Genomic DNA, 19847 nt, shown 5'->3' with positions numbered 1-19847 from the left:
CTAAACAACACTGACACGGTAGGAATCAGACCGGTCTGGGCACGCTCAGTCTGCCGTGGCTGCTGGGGGGGAAATTAAAGTGGAATTGTGCGGATTAGAAGAATGACCACGACCGGGATTTATCGAAACGCATAACTGAGCAGTGACTTCATCTTAAAATGTCTTCTCTGTTTGCCAGGCTTGTAATGATCCTCTGTTTCATTTGCCCGTGCAGGCAAACTATTCCCAAAGCAGTGATTCGGATGAGGAAGACAAAAGCAGAAGAAAGTTCTCCCTCAAACGGAAATCGTGCAATGGTAGGGTAAAATGCATGCAGTACCTTTTTTGTCCAGGTATGACTGGGCAGCATATTGACTTGGTATTAAACGAGTGTGATGTCACTGGTTCTATTAAACATGACCAATAAACATGACAAATAAAAGTTACACTACATAAAGGGGGGCTTTGAAAATATGTCTGTTGAATTAAATAGAGTATATCTCCTATTTGATATTGAAGTAGCTCGAGCTCTCACAATATATATTTACTCCTGCTATATTTTGGCACATAAATTGAAGTGTGTGGGCAGCACACATGCTTTTAGACTTGTAAACACGAGCAATAAAGCTTGCAGATTCACAAATCTACCAGAACTATTGAAAATAATTTGAAAGACGCATTATGGGAAACTCACTCAATATCATAGAAGCCAAAGGACAGCTTTTGATTTATTTTTAACTTGGACCTTGAAGGACAGAAAGTAGACTGATAGGTCGAGCGTATTAACTTCAGCGCTGGTGCTCTCCGTGACTGTGAATGGAGTGTTCCGCCAAATCAGCTGATTACCGTTCCACAGGGAGAAGCAACAAGGGCACAGAGAGCGACGCGGAGAAAGACAAGAGAGAGGCAGGAGACGACAAGCGCTCGCTGGAGGAGGAGGGGCTCCTGAGCTCGGAGGTGCTGGGGTACCCCTCCGAGCAGGACCCCCATCTGGGGCCGGACTTCGACGGTCCCCTGGACGTCCACACCCGGAACAGCCTGGGGAGGATCCCGTCCCCCCGGGGTAATTCCTCCGTTTTTAACACTGGAACGGGCTCTCCCAAATCACACAGATTGTGACTGTGCCGTATGAGAATCTTCATGAGGTTCAGACCCACAGCTACAGGGACTATGGCACTTCATAAGGGTTCCCAGAGGGATTAGAGATCATAGTGGAGAATGAGTGCCTCTCACTCACCCGTTCACACACACACACACACCCGCACACACCCACTCACACACACACACACACACACACTCACACACACTCACACACACACACACACCACTCACACACACTCACACACACTCACACAACAGTGGTAAAAGGCTGCCATGCAAGGCACCAACCTGCTCGTCAGGAGCAATTGAGGTCAGGTGACTTCCTCAAGGGCACTTGGACATGCCCGGAAGGCCGGGGATCAAATCGCCTCTTACTCTCTGGTGATGTCAGACTTCTTTAAATAATTTACCATTTTTGAATTTTATGGCTTGTAATTGAGTCTAGACATTTAATACTGTTGGCAGGGCAACACCAGACTGCTTTAGGAAACCATTTATAAACAATGAAACTGATTTATTTGTGGCTTTCAGAGTTTCACTCTTACATAAATTTAACTGTGTGATGCACAACTGATCTGAAGAACCAAAACCTGCATGCTACCAGTACCACATCTGCTTCAGTCCCAGATGTAGATAATGCAGTCATGGCACATTTTAGGGAGCAGCAGGTAGGTGGCAGAAATAACTGGTTTTTTTTTATTTTTAAAAGCCTTGTAATTATGGCAGTCTGAGGACAGTACCTTACATTACACACAAGTCTGCAAATCTTAATTTAGCTAACTTAATTTATACGCAAATATTTTACATAAACAGTAACCTTTCACGTACAGCAGTTATCTGTGGAGCCATTATTAAGCGTGCAGGTACTTCAGTTACAGCGCAGCTATTGGAACTTTGCAGGACATGTTGCGCCGCAATTATTGTTTTTGTAAAAATGAGTAGCCTAAGCCTACTGTGTAACGGAAGATAATTATTTTAAATTCACCATTTTGAGGGTCATGCCATTGCAAAAATATGGAAATAGGAAACGAATGGTACAATGGAATGGTTCAATTTGGCTGTACAGTATTGCGGGAACATAATGGGGTAATCTGATTACATTTGATTACACAAAGACTCCATTGTTCAATTCATTGCTGAACCCATCGGCGTGCAGTAAACATAACTGTGACAGTGAGTTGTTTTGTCCTGTATGATTTTAATTGCAATAACGTTCACAGCAGGACATTTTTTTAGTCATTATAGTCATTACGCAGCTCCAGCTATATTACAGTAAAGCAATCTGTTCAACGGAACGGCTGTTCGTTCTCATTTCTATCCACCAAATACATTAAAGACATTAAGGTCTATGCAGCACTTAGACCTACACTGCCTGTCACGTCGCTGGTTTAAGCTTATGGCTAGGATTAATTAGCAAACATTATAGAGCCATAAATTCAGACATCAAGACCCGAATAACAATAGATCACTGAGACTAGTGGGCTTTACGGGGGTCTGCCAGAGATAACCTGCGTGGTCTGGCCATTCGGGGAGGGCCTGGGTCCACCGAGATAACCAGCCTTTGCAACGACGGCCGCTAGCAACAAACAAACGGACGAATTGCCAACAACGGGAGAGCGCGGAAGAAGAAGCGCCAGCGATGACTAAGCGCGCTCTATTTCTGTTCTTTGTGTTTCGAATGAATTCGAGGAACTGAGCCGTGCGTGAAGAGACGCGTTCTCGCGTGTTTTGTTCCGGCAGACGTCTGCGGCGAGGAGTGGACCGGCGAGAAGCCCAGGAGGTCCCGGGACGAGTCGGCGCAGTCGCAGATCCTGAAAGTCGCGGACGACACAGAAAGCGAAATCACGTACGGGGAGGTGGAGAACCGCCTGGACCTTCTGCAGGAGCACCTGAACAGGTGAAAACCCACCGTTTCCCCAAGACCACACCCCCCGCTCCGACTGTAGGAACCGAGAGGGCTTTTCAGCGCATGGCCTCAAACACAGTAAAGAGACCGATGGAAGCGGATAGAGATTTAAACTCAAATCATGGTTTCATCTCAGATTATCCATATTTTCAGCTGTCCACATAATAAGAGCATAGCCGAGCCTACTTCTTGATATTGCATTGCCAAAATATATTTTAGCAACTAATACAAAATGGACAAGCCGACCTCAATGCGAAAGTTGAATCTGGACAAAAAAAGAAACACCCATTAATATTAAGATCTCATGAACACGCAAACAGCTATAGGGTTTAGCATACGCTAAACTGCCCATTTTCAGCTCTAGGTAGGCTGGGTTTTGAGAGTTCAGGCAAAGAGTCTCCTGAGCTATAATATACTGTGAAGGCTTGAAACAGCCCTGTTGCAGCCTCTGCGTGTTACTCAGCAAACGTGTATCGCCACACCAGAAGCAGCCCTAGTTCCTTTTCTCTTTGCTTAATGTGAAACCGGTCTGTTCTGGCTCGCTGATTAGGGAGGTGGACAGAGAGCAGGTGGTAGTGTTATGAGAAATAATCGCAGCAACAACAACAACAAAAAAAAAACCTTCTCGTATAAGCAGAGACTCATCGTTCCATCTCTCACTCAGACATTTCTCACTGCCCTCTGTCTGACCTCCTTATTTATGTCTTCTGGAAGAGACCGCAGGCTACCTCCCGTCCTTCCACTCGCTTCTGTCTCCCTCCCATTTATCTTCATTTGAGGAGTAATGGCCAAAAATAGAAAAGCATCACAGAAATAAATGTTGTTTGTGTCTGAGTGTCTTTGGTACTTTGGTACTGATATTTAGCTACGTTGTGTGGCGTCTTGGTACTTTGGTACGATATTATGCTGCTGTTGTGTTGAGTCTGATACTTTGGTACTGACTTTATGCTGCTGTTGTGTTGCATCTTGTACTTGTACTGATATTAGCTACTTGGTTGCATCTTGGTATTGAGAATTATCATGTTTGTGTCTGATCTATGTACTTTGGTACTGATATTTATGCTACTGTTTGTGTCTGCGCATCTATGGTACTTGGTACTGATATTTATGCTACTTTGTGTCTGAGCGTCTATGGTACATTGGTACTGATATTTATGCTACTGTTGTGTCTGACGCTTGGTATTGTACTGATATTTGTACTTTGTGTCTGAGCGCTAGGGTACTTGTACTGATATTTATGCTGCTGTTTGTGTCTGAGCGTCTATGATACTTTGGTACTGACATTTATGCTGCTGTTTGTGTCTGCGCATCTTTGGTACTTTGGTACTGATATTTATGCTACTGTTTGTGTCTGCGCATCTATGGTACTTTGGTACTGATATTTATGCTACTGTTTGTGTCTGAGCGTCTATGGTACATTGGTACTGATATTTATGCTACTGTTTGTGTTGCGTCTGAGGCGATTATGGTACTCTTTGGTACTTGATGTATTTATGCTACTGTTTGTGTTAGTCTTGGTATTTGACTGATTTTATCTATGGTGTCTGAGCTTTGGTACTTGTATGATTTATGCTACTGTTTGTGTCTTAGCGTCTTTGGTACTTTGGTACTGATATTTATGCTACTGCTTGTGTCTGAGAGTTTTTGGTACTTTGGTACTGATATTTATGCTACTGTTTTTGTCTGAGCATCTTTGGTACTTTGGTACTGACATTTATGCTACTGTTTGTGTCTGAGCGTCTATGGTACTTTGGTACTGATATTTATGCTACTGTTTGTGTCTGAGCGTCTTTGGTACTTTGGTACTGATATTTATGCTACTGTTTGTGTCTTAGCGTCTTTGGTACTTTGGTACTGATATTTATGCTACTGTTTGTGTCTGAGCGTCTTTGGTACTTTGGTACTGATATTTATGCTGCTGTTTGTTTCTGAGTGTCTTTGGTACTTTGGTACTGATATTTATGCTGCTGTTTGTTTCTGAGTGTCTTTGGTACTTTGGTACTGATATTTATGCTGCTGTTTGTTTCTGAGTGTCTTTGGTACTTTGGTACTGACATTTATGCTGCTGTTTGTGTCTGAGCGTCTTTGGTACTGATATTTATGCTGCTGTTTGTGTCTGAGTGTCTTTGGTACTTTGGTACTGATATTTATGCTGCTGTTTGTGTCTGAGAGTTTTTGGTACTTTGGTACTGATATTTATGCTGCTGTTTGTGTCTGAGAGTTTTTGGTACTTTGGTACTGATATTTATGCTGCTGTTTGTTTCTGAGTGTCTTTGGTACTTTGGTACTGATATTTATGCTGCTGTTTGTGTCTGAGCGTCTTTGGTAGTCTAATTCGGTGCTGAATTTTACACTGCTTGTGACATCCTGTTTGCCAAAGCTCGAAAATCACTGTGACCAAAATGGCCATTTTGTATCTCAGCTTAGGGAAAATAGTGTTCTCCTTATTTTGTATTTTGTACTCAGTAGTACACTACTGCATCAGAACTAAACTCAAGGCTAAGATTTATACAGTGTTAGATACTATCTAGTCTGTAGGTAATCAAAGCACTAATTTAGTCAGGAAAATGGCGAGCATTGTTGGGCTGAATGGCCTGCTCTTGTCATTATGTTATGTTATGTTATGTTATGATGACTTGGTATTTGTCATCCTATTTGCATAAGCACAGACGAGGCACCTGCTTCATGTTACATAATTTCTTCAATATCCACAAATGTTCTCACAATGGGCCTCATTCACAAAACATGTACGATCACGTTTGATCGTAAACTGTTTGTAAGAACAGAACAGAATTTCCAAGAACATTTTGGCATCGATCTTTTTTTTCATTATCTGTATTTGCTCATGGCTGTTTCCTTTGGCTATTCACATTGTGCAATAAATTTACACACAGTTAGCATTCATCATCTCATACACCTGGGATATCCACAAAAACTGCATGTCTGCACATGTCATGAATCCCATATTGGTTTTTCGTAGGAACATTTTTAAGAACAAAAGTAAGAATAATTTAAGAAAAGTTTTGTGCATGAGGCCCATTTGGATATGAATGACAACTACAGCAGTAAATAATTGAAGAGATAAGGTGTAATGTAAAAAGCCCACTACAGTACCTAAACAGAACTGAACATGCTCTGGAGACAAATCCACAATTTTTCTAGCTGTTTGTAAGCAGACATGGCAAAGAAAAAGAAAAAGCTGAGATTTTTTTTTTTGCACGAACAGTGAGGGAACCACGCCGAATCATTAGAGCACATACTCCCCCTGGTGTATATAAAATGAACTGCATAAATGAGCATCTACTGATTCGCATTACTTGATTATAAGGGTATTCTACAGTTCCTAATTTTGTTCATTTTAAAAATCGATGCTAAAAAAATACTGACGCAAACATTGAAGCAAACCTCACAAAAGCTTTCTTTTAATAAATATTTAATTCATAACTGTATCCCATTTTTTAGCTGCGAACGCAGCTCTATAGCTCTGTCTGTCAGTCGGTCGGTCGGTCGATTGTTCTACAAAAGTGTCCCACCCCGTAGCAGCCACAGTTTTCGCCCCAGGAGGCTGAAATTTGGCATGGAGGTTGCCTATGACCGAAGGTAGAGCCGAGTAACTTTCAGGCCGATTGACCAAGAGGGGGCGTGGCGATGGGCACAGCCTATCACAAAAAGGCGCATAACTCCCGAATGGATTTTCAGATTTGCACAAGATTTTGTGGAAAGGTTGGTCATGAGCCAAAGAAGAGGTCACATGTTTGTGTGAGGGTGTGAGGGTGTGTGTGTGGATGCGTGCGCACATGGATGCATGCGCGTGTGCGGTCGCAGCTGTCGCGGATTCGCGCTTGTGCTTTTTTTTTTAGTTGCCAGTGCCCAGGGTAACTCGATCAACGTCTCCCTATTCCAGGCTGGAGTCGCAGATGACCTCCGACATACAGACCATCCTGCAGCTGCTGCACAGGCAGTCGGCCCACGGCCCCCCCACCTACAGCATGGTGACGGCCAGTCCGGAGTACCGGGGGCCCACCGCCTGCCCCGCCGCCAGGACCGAGCTGAGCTGCAGCTCCGGGTCAGCGCAGGTATCACGCGCACTCTGGGACTCGCACTGCGTCACGACCCATTCATTAGCAACGACGGGTCGCTAATGCGCACCAATCAGATGAACAGCTCGGCCGGGTGCTAATCCGCTAATCCTGTTTAGCCACCGGTTTAAAAATACTCCTTAATTTACACCAGTTTTCATTCAGTAAAAAAAAAAAAAAATGTGTTTACGATGCGTTTTTTTAGATGTTGCCCCAACCTGAAATTCCAAGTGACGCAAACCAGTATCTGATATCTAACATGCCTTACTCTGTTTACTCACAATCCTATACAGATCTAAAGTACAATATTCATATTAGCATTGTTTCGCCGTATGATTTTCGTGAATGTACAGTGTATTGAATAATGTGGCATATTCACCTTTAGAAATTTTGGACACTAACAGGAAAAGTACATTACCTATAATTTATTCATAACTCAAGTTTACACATTAGTAGCGTAACTAATGAGCTTTGAAAAGGAGCCCAATTCTGGGGTTTGTAGAGATTGGCTTGTATTGATATTTATTGTGGAATAACCCCATAAGCTTTATTTTATGGTCAGCTATGCTGCCGCTCTACACCACTGACACCTTGACCTACAGACAGAAAATATCCATTTTGTGTGTGTGTGTGTGTCTGTGTTTGCGTGCGCATTCGACAGAGTTCTGAATTCCTCGACCTACGGAATCCCCACCAGAAACCCAAAGAGCATCTGCCGGGTACGGGAGTGGACTCCGAGGAGCACGTAGCAGTTCTGCTGGGGGACTCGGAAGCCCTCCACGGACAGAACCGGGACCCAGCCGCTCTTCCGCGGCAGCAACGGCCAAAATCCCTCCTGCTTCCCGGCCAGAACCATTCCGCCCTGCGTTCCCCGGGCGACGCGGGAACGCCGGCCCTGCGGAGGCCCGTCTCCGATCCCGCTCTTCCGTGGGAGTAGACCGCGCCTGCGGCTGCCCGCCCCCCCCCCCCCCCAGATCAGCTGCACCGCACACCCTCTGAAGCCTGACTCAGGGTCTAGAAGGATTACTGTATGTACGCCTGCCATATGCAAGGAATACTGTAGATTATTTTCCTATCTTTTGAATGGCGTATGTAAAACATGCACAGTGCCCCTCCATAATGTTTGGGAGATACTTTTTTTTTCTCTTCTTGATTTGGCTCTGTACTCCACGATTTTAGTTTCGCAATCAAACAATTCACACGGGGTAAAGGTGCAGATTCTCCGCTTTTATTAAAAGGGTATTTTTTATAATGTGTCCAAACATTATGGTGACCTGAAATGGGGGGCTATGTCTAAAAAGTGCTGTAATTTCTAAATGGAGAAACTAACAAGTATTTTAAGTACCCTGTGAAGCTGAGAATCTGCACTTCAGCTACATGCGCACTGTTTGATTGCAAATCTAAAATTTGTGGAGTACAGAGCCAAATCGAGAAAAAATGTCCCAAAACGTGACGGAGGGCACGGTGTACCCAATGACTGTGTAAACGGAGCAGGTTTAACACTGCCCTCAACACAAGGCACCTTACATGCTTGTTTCAGAAGAGAAGTGCATGTTGGGGTGGGTTTTCTCCTGCATGTTGAAACAGCTCACCCCACTGGTTACCAGTCCTGCTGTGGGCATGTTTGTAAAATCACTTCTACAGGACAAAGCTTACTTGAACCAAAATTTTTTTTTTTTTTTTTGCCATAGGCACATTAGTATATTCTCATATATTCTCAAATATGCTAGTGTTTTCTGTAACCTTATATTTGGAAAAATAAAAAAATCTATATTTATCGGGTAATATAAATGTAAATGTGTACAACGGCACCATATTTATCCTAGTAATAAACTTCACAGCCAGATGCAATACTGTGCCTAAAACCAGACAAATATTTCAGATAATCAATTTCACAAACAATTTTAAATTGATCACAAACACACATATATAATAATGTATACTGTATACATTCCATACAGAGTAAATAACCATCGCCAGGTCAATTAAGTATATAGTGGATCTTAATGAGAAAGTTATTTGAAAACGTATCATCCAAAGCCATTATAATTGTTTTTTAACAAGGGAACAGATTTATACGGTAAGATTAGGCAACATCATTTGAAACCACAGCACAAGCGTCATATTAATGCTGGGGCTACAACAGTAAAGTCAAAGTTTATTAGTGGAGACTAACCTTGGGGTAAACTTTCCTCAAGCACTGATTTAGATTTCTTGTCTCTTTAAGTGTCTTTTGGAATTCCAGATGCGTTTTACCTTACAAAGCCAACTTCGCATAATTTTTTTTTTTTTTAAACCTAGAGGTAAACTACGGAAGAGGATTAGGGTCACGTGAAAAAATCTCAGACTTTAAAGTCAGAATTCCAAAAGAAATTGCACGTGGCCCTAATCCTCTTCCATAGTAAACACATTTACTGTAAAAAAAATAAATAAAAAAAATTAAGAAAAACCTTTTTACATATTATTTTTGGACATTATATTTGTAATGTTATTTATTTAATAAAACTGCTGCTTCTGGCAACTCATTGTTAGAACGATCTTCTGAAACCTAAGTGGCATTTTCTTTCCATCACTAACTAGAATTTTTATTTATTTTTTTCATGGTGTTGTGCGAAACATCATATGCCTCGCCTTTTCCAATGTCATTTATTTTTACTACAACTATAACTGGTACACATTAGGATGATTTAATCAACATGTACTGTAAGATTTATATTTGAAAAACTAAAGCTAATCCTTTTCTCCCAACAGGCTACAGGAGGGTGGGTATTAAAATGAAAACAGACATGCTAGATCTCGAATGTTGTACGGCAACATAGAGTTTGCTGGCAACTGCGCATGAATTTGTCCTTGAGTTTTACTCCTTCACCTTGTGTAAAAGGCCGGAAGGGCCATCAAAATGCCAGCGTTCCCAAAAGAGATGGTGGCTACGTACTGCGACCATGAACACAAGTTTATAAAAACCAGTTGTAATTCATCTTACATTTGGAATTTAAGGGCAATTCTAAAATACATTTCTATAGATGAACTATATGTGTTTGGTTTAAACATTCCCTGAAATGAGATGTTTTATGAATGGCATGTACGCACAACAAAATGTTTGGAATAGGCTCTACAGTGAGTTGGCAAAATACATTCACATTTTCATGTTAATTTTCATCATGACTTCAAAGTTTAGAAAAAAGTTAATAAAAAAAAAAAAAAATACTGCCTGAACTGCCCAGAGATGTACAGTCAGGTGTAAAGATGTACAGATGTACGTATCACTTGCTGAAGTATTCAGAAAGATCCTCTTAAATTTTAGAGACTTCCACATTAGCTGGATTCCGGTATTTGCACTTTTACTGCACCGGTTAAGCTATAATAGTGTTTTTAATAAGCTTTGACAGTGAATATATTCCACAAGCTTGATTAAACTTAGCTGTTGAAGGTCCGGAGAGATCTCCACAGGACTGTTTCTCACACAATTAATAGACTTGCAAACTTTTGCACATGGATTTCAAACTTGTACTGTGGAAATCTGTACATTTTAAATCGAATGCGTGTCTGAAGTATTTCTATGCATTTTTAAAGTTTGCCACTGCATATTTTATATAAAGCAACACTTTACAGTAGATTTGAATATTTATGTTCCATATATACATATATATAATATGTAAATAATCACGGCTGATTTAGATATGAACTTGTGTGCAACTGTATAAATAAAATGCATACCAGAAATAATCTGGAGTTCACTGTTTCTTATGAATAAAAATTTTTAATGTCCCTGAAACAGGTATAATGAAGCTCTCTATACATGGCAGTAGAACATGATGGCGTGGCGTACAGGAAGCAGTTAGCAGATTATGTAGATCAGGGCTCTCAGACTCAGATCTCTGTTGGTTTTCGTAACGTTAAGCGCTTAATTGAAGTCGCTGAATGGAGTGAATCAACAATCCATGCCGAATCAGTCTGGCTGCTGATTGGAGGAAACCACTAAAACATGCATACAGCGTGGTCTGGAGTTTGAGATCACTGATACAGAGTAATACAGAGCCCTATATCCATTGACTTCTTACATTTTCACCGTTACACAGGCAATGAAACAGAACAGCTGCGTTAAATTCAAGTGTGACTGGAAAGTGGTCGAAGGAATATCTTCCAAACGTGCGAAAGTGTAAAATCTTGGGACTGCTGTCGAAAACTATCCCATTGTTCAGTCGTTAATGTTTACTCTAGCAGAGCATAAGCACAGATTACAATAACAATCCAGATATGAAAATATTAAAAAACGGATGTTGGCACCAGATATAAAAAAATAAAAATAAAAAAAATACAACAGTATCTCACTTAGCACACTTAGTAGCAATTCGTGCAAGCAGTTAAATTTAAGTGACATCCTTGCGTTGCATAGCACAATAAAAATGATTAAATGCATATTTATATGTATATCTTGTTTTTTTTATGTGATGGTTAGCAAAAGCACACGACTGTATCAAATCCTCTGGTCTAGTAGTCTTAATGCCCTTGGTGGCATCTATTTGAAAATCCTGTTCTCCGTAGGTGGCCTTGCAGAGCAGAACGTCAGTGGGGTCCCTTAGACTGCCATGGTGCACATGATGAACTACATAGGGAACCAGGGGAGACAAGGACGGCGAATCGATTAGCGTTTCGGCGAGCACTTGGCAAATTAAGCATCGCCGGTGACAACGAATATAAGAATGAAAGAAGAAAAAAAAAAAAATTTGGACGCTTACATCATCATACTGGAAGTTTACCGTTCCTTGCTGCATGGCATCTCTCTTCCTGAAGTTCTCTGCAAAATGAGTTTTGCAGTTAAAGCGATGCCTCCCGGCCCAGTGCATTATGGGACAGGCTCCAGGAATAAGGAGGTATACATAGTGGATGTATGGATGGATGGATGGATGGATGGATGGATGGATGGATGGATGGATGGACAGAGAGCAATGCCTTGCGCACTGTGCGCAGGTGAAGCTTACCCATGACACCTAGGGCCCCTCACCTGTAAGCGCGCGAAGCTTCACGCAGCACGCCACGTAGTCATCGAAGAAGATCCTGCCGCCCTTGCTGTAGCGCTTCATGATGGCGTTGCCCGCGTGAGGGCTGAGCCTGTAACCTGTTTCACAAGAGGAGGCCCCAACCACAGGAAGCAACGCGTCAAGCCTTGGCTGGAAGTGCGTATTGAAAGTCATTATCGCAAAAAAAAAAAAAAAGATTAATTTACAGGTACTGGCCGACAAGCTAAGATTAAGGGTCATGTGACAATTAGGGCTCATATACAAATGGATTTAAAATCCAGTTTTCAACAATTAATTTTTTTTTTTTTTTTTTTTTTAAATACTGAAGTCTGGGGGTGTCTTGTGGAGTAGCCTGTAGAGCACTGTCCACATGCTCATTGCAAACCGCGACGTTGGCGGTTCGAGCCCGACCGCGCAAACTTTGTCACACGTCTCTCCCCCTCTCTCCTTCCCCCGCTCTTCCTGTCTCTCTACACTGTCCAGTCACTCTCCAATAAAGCTGAAAAGCCCATCATTTTTTTTTTTTTCCATTATTATTAAAGTCTATGCCATAGAGGGTACAATTCCCACCCCAGAAAAGCGCAAAGGCAAAAAAAAACACTGTTTAAAAAAAATAAAAAGGGAAGCCAAAACGCTAGCCTTCCGGAGCCTTCCGGAGCACTCACCCATGGAGGTGATGGCCTGTGCCAGCTCGTGGGGCTCCATCGTGCCACTCCTGTCCTGGTCGAACATCATGAAGTTCTGCTTCCAGCCGTTCAGAGCCGTGAAAAGCTCTTTGAACTCGTTGAATCCCATCTTCCCCGTCATATCCCGCTGGGAGGGGACCAGGTTAAGGACTTCCCAATGTTCAGTGCAGTGAACGACAACCAGCTGACATCAATGAATGGCGCAATAATTGGACAGTAAACGTATTCACACAAGACGTTAATGCAAACTACCAGTTAACCTTTACTTTCTAGTAAATACTCATATGAACTACAGTATATGGATCGTTAAATGACGCTAATATTAAAATCACTTTTCAATGTAAATGCATTTGTGTACTGAAGAATGAAACGACGACAGCAAAGAGAGAACATTAGTGTTTCTAAAGTGCTTTCACAACAACAGAAGGACCCAGCATTAGTTTCATCTCGTGGCTTTCACCACTGAATAGAAATACCTTGATTTGTGCATTTTACAGCATAGTCTTTAAGAATGTCATGACATCGCAAAGCAGACCAATTAGAGGAGAGAATCTTTAAACAGGTTAATGATCCGATGACCCTATGCGCCAATAACGAAACAATGGGCCAGCTGAAACAACGTTACAGGGTTCATACACTTTTTCACCAATGATTTTCAATGACTTTTCCATGACTTCTCCACAACCTTTAACTGAATTTCCATGACCAAAACAAATGACTTTATCTCAGCGGGACGATTTAAAATTATTTATTGTAACACTAAGTAAAATGAGGTCTGCATCTGAAACATATGGTGCCTCTCTAAAACAAATAAACACCAGACAGACACACTTGGATACATTCTTTCATTTTTTAATTCGAATAGTTTAACATTTTCGTCAATGTCTCAAACAGGGCTCGAAATTGCGACCATTTTGGTCGCATATGCTCCCAAAATTTAATCTGTGCGACTTCGAAATATAATTGGGAGCATTTGTGCGAGTGCAAATAATTGTTCTGGTGCAACCTTTTTTTTTTCTTTTTTCAGTCGAACGTCTCTTTCTCTGTACATTCGCTAGTTAGTACACTCAGTATGTGCCTTGTGAGCTGACGGTGACCCTTCTAATCAATCGTGAGCTTGACATTCTTACCTTTAATGCTGATTTTAAATTGGTTAATATTAGCCTTCAATCACTCCCTTTTGCAGCGCTCCACTGTCACGCGACACAGAGAGCTAATGCGTTTACTTGTTACCTGAAGACAAAAGTTTATGTTCAATTTATTAGCGTTATCGAAAGCTGAAAAGTTGAAGCGAACGATTACGGCATTTTTTTTTTTTTGAAACATTAACGTAGCGTTTTGTGTAGCGACCCGGTTGAAACAGCTAATTTCTCCGATGCAGTTTACTGGCGGTTGATTTAATTAGCGGTATTAATGTGACGAGAAGCGCTTTGTCGTTTGAATGTATAACACGCAATTCCTTGAAGAGTCGACACATTTTAGGCGTGACAGTTTAACTGTTACTTGTAAACCGTACTGTTATTGTCGTTTTTATCAATAAAAATCTATTGCATATATTGTTGGTGCTCCTTACATTTTGGTGGGTGCTCCTAACTTTTGAAATTGGTAGCACCAGTGCTACCAAGTAAAGAAAGTTCATTTCGAGCCCTGATATATAATTGAAGCTGCACTTCCCTGGCATATTGTTGGCACAGTAGGGCCTACGTTTACTAACTGCTACATTAGCAGAAGCGTGCCTGTTGGGCGTGCCTGTAAACAGACTGAGCCAGACCGAATTAACTTCTCACACCACCAAAATACCGCGAAGGTTACGTGCCAATTTACGTTTTATTACTATACATACTATTTTTATGATTGGATTAATTAGCAATTGTATTTGATGCAACTGTAGCTATATTTCCATTACTTTTCCAAAACTTTTCAAAAAATATTATTTTCCATAACTTTTCCAGGGCCTGGAAATTGCATTTTAAATTTCAATGACTATTCCAGGTTTTTCATGACCGTACGAACCCTGGCGTTAATTTCCGACAGCACTTTTGAATGATCAGTAGACGCTGTAACGGTGACATAGTTTCTAGCGGTTTCGTACCAATCTCACTGTGCTTCCCACCATGGAAAGGTCCATTACTCATTTGAGTATTAGCAGTAGGAAATATGGGCAGGCCTCCTAAGGTGCTGTGATTGGCTAAAGCACTCCAGGAAGCAGCACAGGTCAACACGGTTCTTTTCCAAAGAAGAATGTTAATTCGGTGCACTAAAGGTGTAACAAGGGAGCTGCAGGGCTGAATTTAACAGGCAGCTTAAACAAATGGCAAGGTGCCTAAGTAGCATACAAGAAAACTCCGCCCTGAATACAGGTTCTGTGCACGTACATCCAGCGCTGTCTACAGGTGTGTGTAACGCGCGTAAAGACCGAGTCTGTGGAGAATGGAGCCATTTCTGCAGGAAACCCTAAAGAGTGCCAAACTCTGTGCTGTATTACAGGTAATGGGTATGGCCCCACCAACCAGCAACTCGACAAATGGCTCATGTTTGGTGTGTGTCTTTTTTTTTCTCACTCTGCCTCTACCCACAATGCCCTGCACATTCTGGGATTTAGGTTTCATGAGAATTTCTAACATGAAAACACCTGGATGGGCATTTTTTGCGGCATTTACCGCTGGTATGGCTGGGAGTCGGGGTGCACTGTCAGCACATTTTGGGGTGGCTTGCTTGAGTCATTGATCTGAAAAGGATACATCCAGCATAGCGATCATGATTCTACAAGTCTCCAAACTGAACGCTGAAGGTAAAAATAAAAATAAAAAAAATAAGTAAGTAAATAAATTCACACACGTGCACAACATGGCTGGGACTAATACTTAATCCTGACTGGCTTAGAAGCTGTATCATATATTACTATATATGCCCACAGTTGTAAATCGCTGTGCGAACACATTTCATAAAACAATTAAAATATGAATTCTATGTTTCATTAACAAAAAATAAGCCTTTGTAAAAGAGCAAAAAAATCTTCAATGAGTGATGCACGAAATGTTTCCGAATGTTACTTGTGGCTACCTGGACAGAGACAATTGCCAATTTCTTGTAATCTCATAGTGTAAAAAAATAACATCAAACTAACCTGACACTTGTTTTACTATAATTATCTGTAAAGGTATAGGTAGTGCACAGAAATAAACACCAGGGTAAATGAGAGACAAGCACACACAACGCAGACCTCACACACAAAAAAACGCTAAACAGCCTTTGATGAGCAGACCTCAGAACCTCAAACAGAGGTGTGCGAGTTCTGGGGTCCATTTTGTAGACATTTCAGTGACCGTGTCAGCTGGTAGTTCAGGAGAATATACCCGTAATGCAGGTTAATAGAAGAACAAAGACACCTGCAAAAAAAAAAAAAAAAAAGACAACATTTTTTTCCTTCTGCACTTACGATTATAGCTGCCACTGAAACCGCTCTGCGTCAGACACCTCTGCAGTTCCTCCGCATCGACTTCTCCATCCTGCGCGCGTAAAAACCACCAAAAACACCACGTCAGAGAACAGCTCAAATAATGGCCGTACTCGTGTACCGTAGAAAAAAAGGCACATTTTGTTGTGCTGTAGCCACAAACCAATAACATTAAATACCTGTGACGTAACATAGTTTAAAAATGTAATATAAATAAAATCCAAACAAGTATCTACACTAGCCATTAGACAGACCATTTACACTCCACCAACTTAAATTCAAATCCAAAGCATTATTCAATTTAATATGTCCACAACAAGAGAAACTGTCAACTCATTCAGTGTTCTTGTACTCGTTACGTTAAAGAGCATCAAGCTGTCTCGGCAGTTAACAGTGAACAATTGTCAGGAGTAATATTTTGCATATTTCTCTACTCTAAGCTTCATGGATTGAATAGATGCACAATTTTCCATCCCTGCAATTTTTGTTAGGTGGTTTGGGGCCAAATGCAGGTGCTCAGCTGACTTCCTAAATTTAATCAAATAAAGATCAGTACATTTTAAATGCCTTGGGTTTCCCATCCAAAAACAGAAAAGAAGTTTCCAAAGTGAAAGCAAATGCAGCATTTCGCTTTATTTATCTAGTTTTCCTTTTGGTTGTCATTCTGTGGCGTTCATAAATTGGTCGTTTCTTTCAGGTTTTTTTTTTTTTTTTTCCGTTTCGGGACAAGATGGGTAATACCATAGCTTACATCACCGCAGAAGTATGTATACATGCCAGCGATCATGTTCATTCAAGTAGGCTGACCTTTTCCAGGCGATCTCATACAGGCCTACACGGCACTGTAACATGCCCTATGCCTGCCCTGTCCCTGTCACGTCTGTATAATGCTGACCTGTTGATTTATGTTCTTGTATTAAATACCACTCTTTTTAATACTGTGCTTCATGTGTCGCACTTGCTAATCTTTAAACTACCTTGTTGTTACAACCCAGGGGGTTGGTGGTCATAACAATGTACCAACATGCAACTCACTTTTTCGTATTTTTGGACGTTAAACACCTTGATGAAAATGTGATTTCTGAACGGACACTCACCTGCCCAGCAATAGCTGTGAAGTAACCCCACATGGGGTCATTAACAGCAGGAGGAGGAGCAGCAAAAGTCCCGTGGTAGCCACCTTGTCCGGGAAACCCTCCTTGCGGGGGACCCCCCATCATTCCCCCGTGCATCTGCATTCCCTGGCCAGGCATGGCCCCATACTTGAAAATGAAAAAGACGCTGTTAATCAGGTGTGCACGACTCCGGTCCCGGAGGTACAAGTCCGAATGCCGGGTTTTTGTTCCAATCAGTTACGTTAGGTTTAGTTTTCTGACAGCTCTACAAACAATGCTGGCTCACTCCTGTACATGAGCACAGGAAAAATATGTAGGATACACTGGCAACTTCCGGCTGTAATTGGTGCTTACATAAATGTCAGATCAAGATGTGATTGAGCCAATTAAATAATTAAGAGCAAAAGTTGTCACAAAATCCTGAAATGGGTCGGCCCTTGTTGTACACACCTGCACTATAGCCTACTCATGAGTAGGGCTGCATAATTTAGAATTGCCTGTTCGTGCAACATGATTATCTTTTCTCAAATTAAATCATTGCTTCAAAAGATGCAGATTAACCACTGACGACATTATTGCCCGATTCTCATTCTTCGTTAAGTTTTTACATTTCTCCATTTATAATGTAGAGGTACGTCCGCTTCCCTTTGATTTTATTCCGGAAAGTTAACGTCTCAGGAAATTAGCTAATGCCTAAGGCTGTGTAGTGGGGTATATTAAACTGATCGCAAGTGTGGCAAGTTAGCGCACTTCCTCCATTTACTGCAATATTCTACAAAAAGTGAAAACTGAATTCTGGTTCTGGGACGCTTTTCTTGTTCCCCAAATCAGGCAGCGGATTTTTAAAGACCGCATTTACCTAAATGGCCATTCAGGTCAACGAGTTTAGCTTGCTATGGTGGGGCGGGCCGGGACGGGACGGTCGCGCAATCAAGCATTTGTTCCAGTTAAGCACGAAGTGCACGTATTACTATTATATAACATCTGCCAAGTCACGCAATGGGGTAATGCCTGGTTCTAGTAAGCTAGCTAAATTACGCTGCGATCTGACTTCCCCAGTCCGAAGTCTATAAGGTAGCCTACTCCTTATTTCTATTCGCCAAGTTATGCAACAATTGTTAACTTGGCTAGCTAATCAAATCCAGCTAGCTACGGTTTTAACGGAAAATCTCACAGCGAGCTAGGTATATCTGAACTATTGCTAAATACAACTGGTCTTAGCTGAATTAGGTAAGAAGCTAGTGCTGGCTCGCTACATTCCATCTCAATTTAGCCAGCCAAATCGAGATGGAATGTAGCGTGATTAAAATGGGTAAAAAGACGTGCTAGACTAGCTAGCTACACATAGATGAATGTTACTTACTCCTCCATATCCTGGATAAGCCATCTGTCTCGGGAAAGTTGACAATCTTGCAAATTCGCTAATTAGCTTACTGACCGCCTGTATCGTTAGCTAACGTTATCGTACGGGAAAATGCTCCGTATTTACAGGAAAACGCTACTTCCTATAAGTGTGTGCGCTTGTGCTCTACGTTATCACGGGAAGTGGTCACTTCGTCTTCTTCTTCCAGTGAGATACGAGTCAAACAAGTCCGATCACAAACAGAGGCATTGCTGCCCCCTGGCTCACGTTAAAGAAACAAAGTAAACGAAACTTCAACCCAGGCGTCATGGAATAACCCTCCTCTTTGGAGATAAGTCACGCCCATTTGGAGCTAGGTCCCTCCCATTCAGAGAAGCTCCAGGCGCCAGAAATACATATTTGGCCTACATTGAAGCAAGAATTTATTCGGCTAGAATCACAATCATATGGTTTGATGTGAACTATGATGAATTTGTAATTTCGAATCATTTTAGGTGCCCTTGTTCCTAGAAGTGCTATAGTCTTTCACCCCCTCTCCCACCCCCAGTAGCACACACACAGAATACCTTAGCTCGCATACTCAACCCTGCCTATTCTACAGTCACTGTAAACAAAGGACTCATACATAACTTAATGCTGGACTAGACACAATTCTTTTCAAAAGGGTTATTTTGACAGATGCTGGCGGAGTACTCACTCCTGACTTGTCATACTGTCTGACTTCCTGGACAATAAAATCCCACTGGCTACTTGGCTATCTGTTTAGCGTCAGTGTAACCCTAACTCGTTCACAAAAGTAATTTATTATAATTTCCCCTTTATTAAAATAGATTGTCTATTTACATTTTTTGATTTGCAAGAGTCCCAGCAAAGTTAATGCATGAGGAACAGGTCTAGGCGAAATTGTAATTCACCCAAAAAACCACAAGAGGGCAAACTGCTACTATATTTGACAGTTCCAGAAACAGACAGTCCTTGCTGTTTAGTTGAGTGCCTGTAAATTTACCTGTTAAACAGGAAGCACCTCTGTACCAGACTTGAAAACTTTGGTCTGATAAAATGTGGCAGCTGACATCACATGCTTCAGAGGAAGGCACATCCCTGTCTGTGCTTACCCAAACTGACACCCAGTGGAGGTTG

General features: G+C 41.6%; 2 protein-coding genes across 2 annotated transcripts in view; one reads left to right on the top strand and one right to left on the bottom strand.

Moving 5' to 3' along the window:
- Positions 1-8842, top strand: part of LOC135240502 (potassium voltage-gated channel subfamily H member 7-like) — a 59076-nt gene extending 50234 nt beyond the window's left edge. The window contains exons 11-15 of the mRNA XM_064310037.1: positions 215-296; positions 836-1042; positions 2821-2977; positions 6891-7062; positions 7727-8842. Of these exons, the coding sequence (XP_064166107.1) occupies positions 215-296; positions 836-1042; positions 2821-2977; positions 6891-7062; positions 7727-8002 (894 nt within the window). The 3' untranslated portion in view covers positions 8003-8842. The remainder of the gene's footprint in view (positions 1-214; positions 297-835; positions 1043-2820; positions 2978-6890; positions 7063-7726) is intronic.
- Positions 8843-10805: 1963 nt separating this feature from the next.
- On the bottom strand, positions 10806-18949 carry LOC135240501 (sorcin-like). Its single transcript, XM_064310036.1, has 8 exons — positions 18708-18949; positions 17327-17491; positions 16212-16281; positions 15514-15557; positions 12752-12899; positions 12071-12184; positions 11805-11863; positions 10806-11671 (listed from the first exon to the last, which is right to left on the bottom strand). Exons 1-8 carry the CDS (start codon positions 18729-18731, stop codon positions 11645-11647), a joined length of 651 nt encoding a protein of 216 aa, XP_064166106.1. The 5' UTR covers positions 18732-18949; the 3' UTR covers positions 10806-11644.
- Positions 18950-19847: the final 898 nt, after the last annotated feature.

This window comes from Anguilla rostrata, chromosome 15, assembly GCF_018555375.3.
Source record: "Anguilla rostrata isolate EN2019 chromosome 15, ASM1855537v3, whole genome shotgun sequence".
NCBI lineage: Eukaryota > Metazoa > Chordata > Actinopteri > Anguilliformes > Anguillidae > Anguilla > Anguilla rostrata.
Note: the sequence above shows the minus strand (reverse complement) of the source record. Positions and strands in the feature narration are given on the sequence as shown.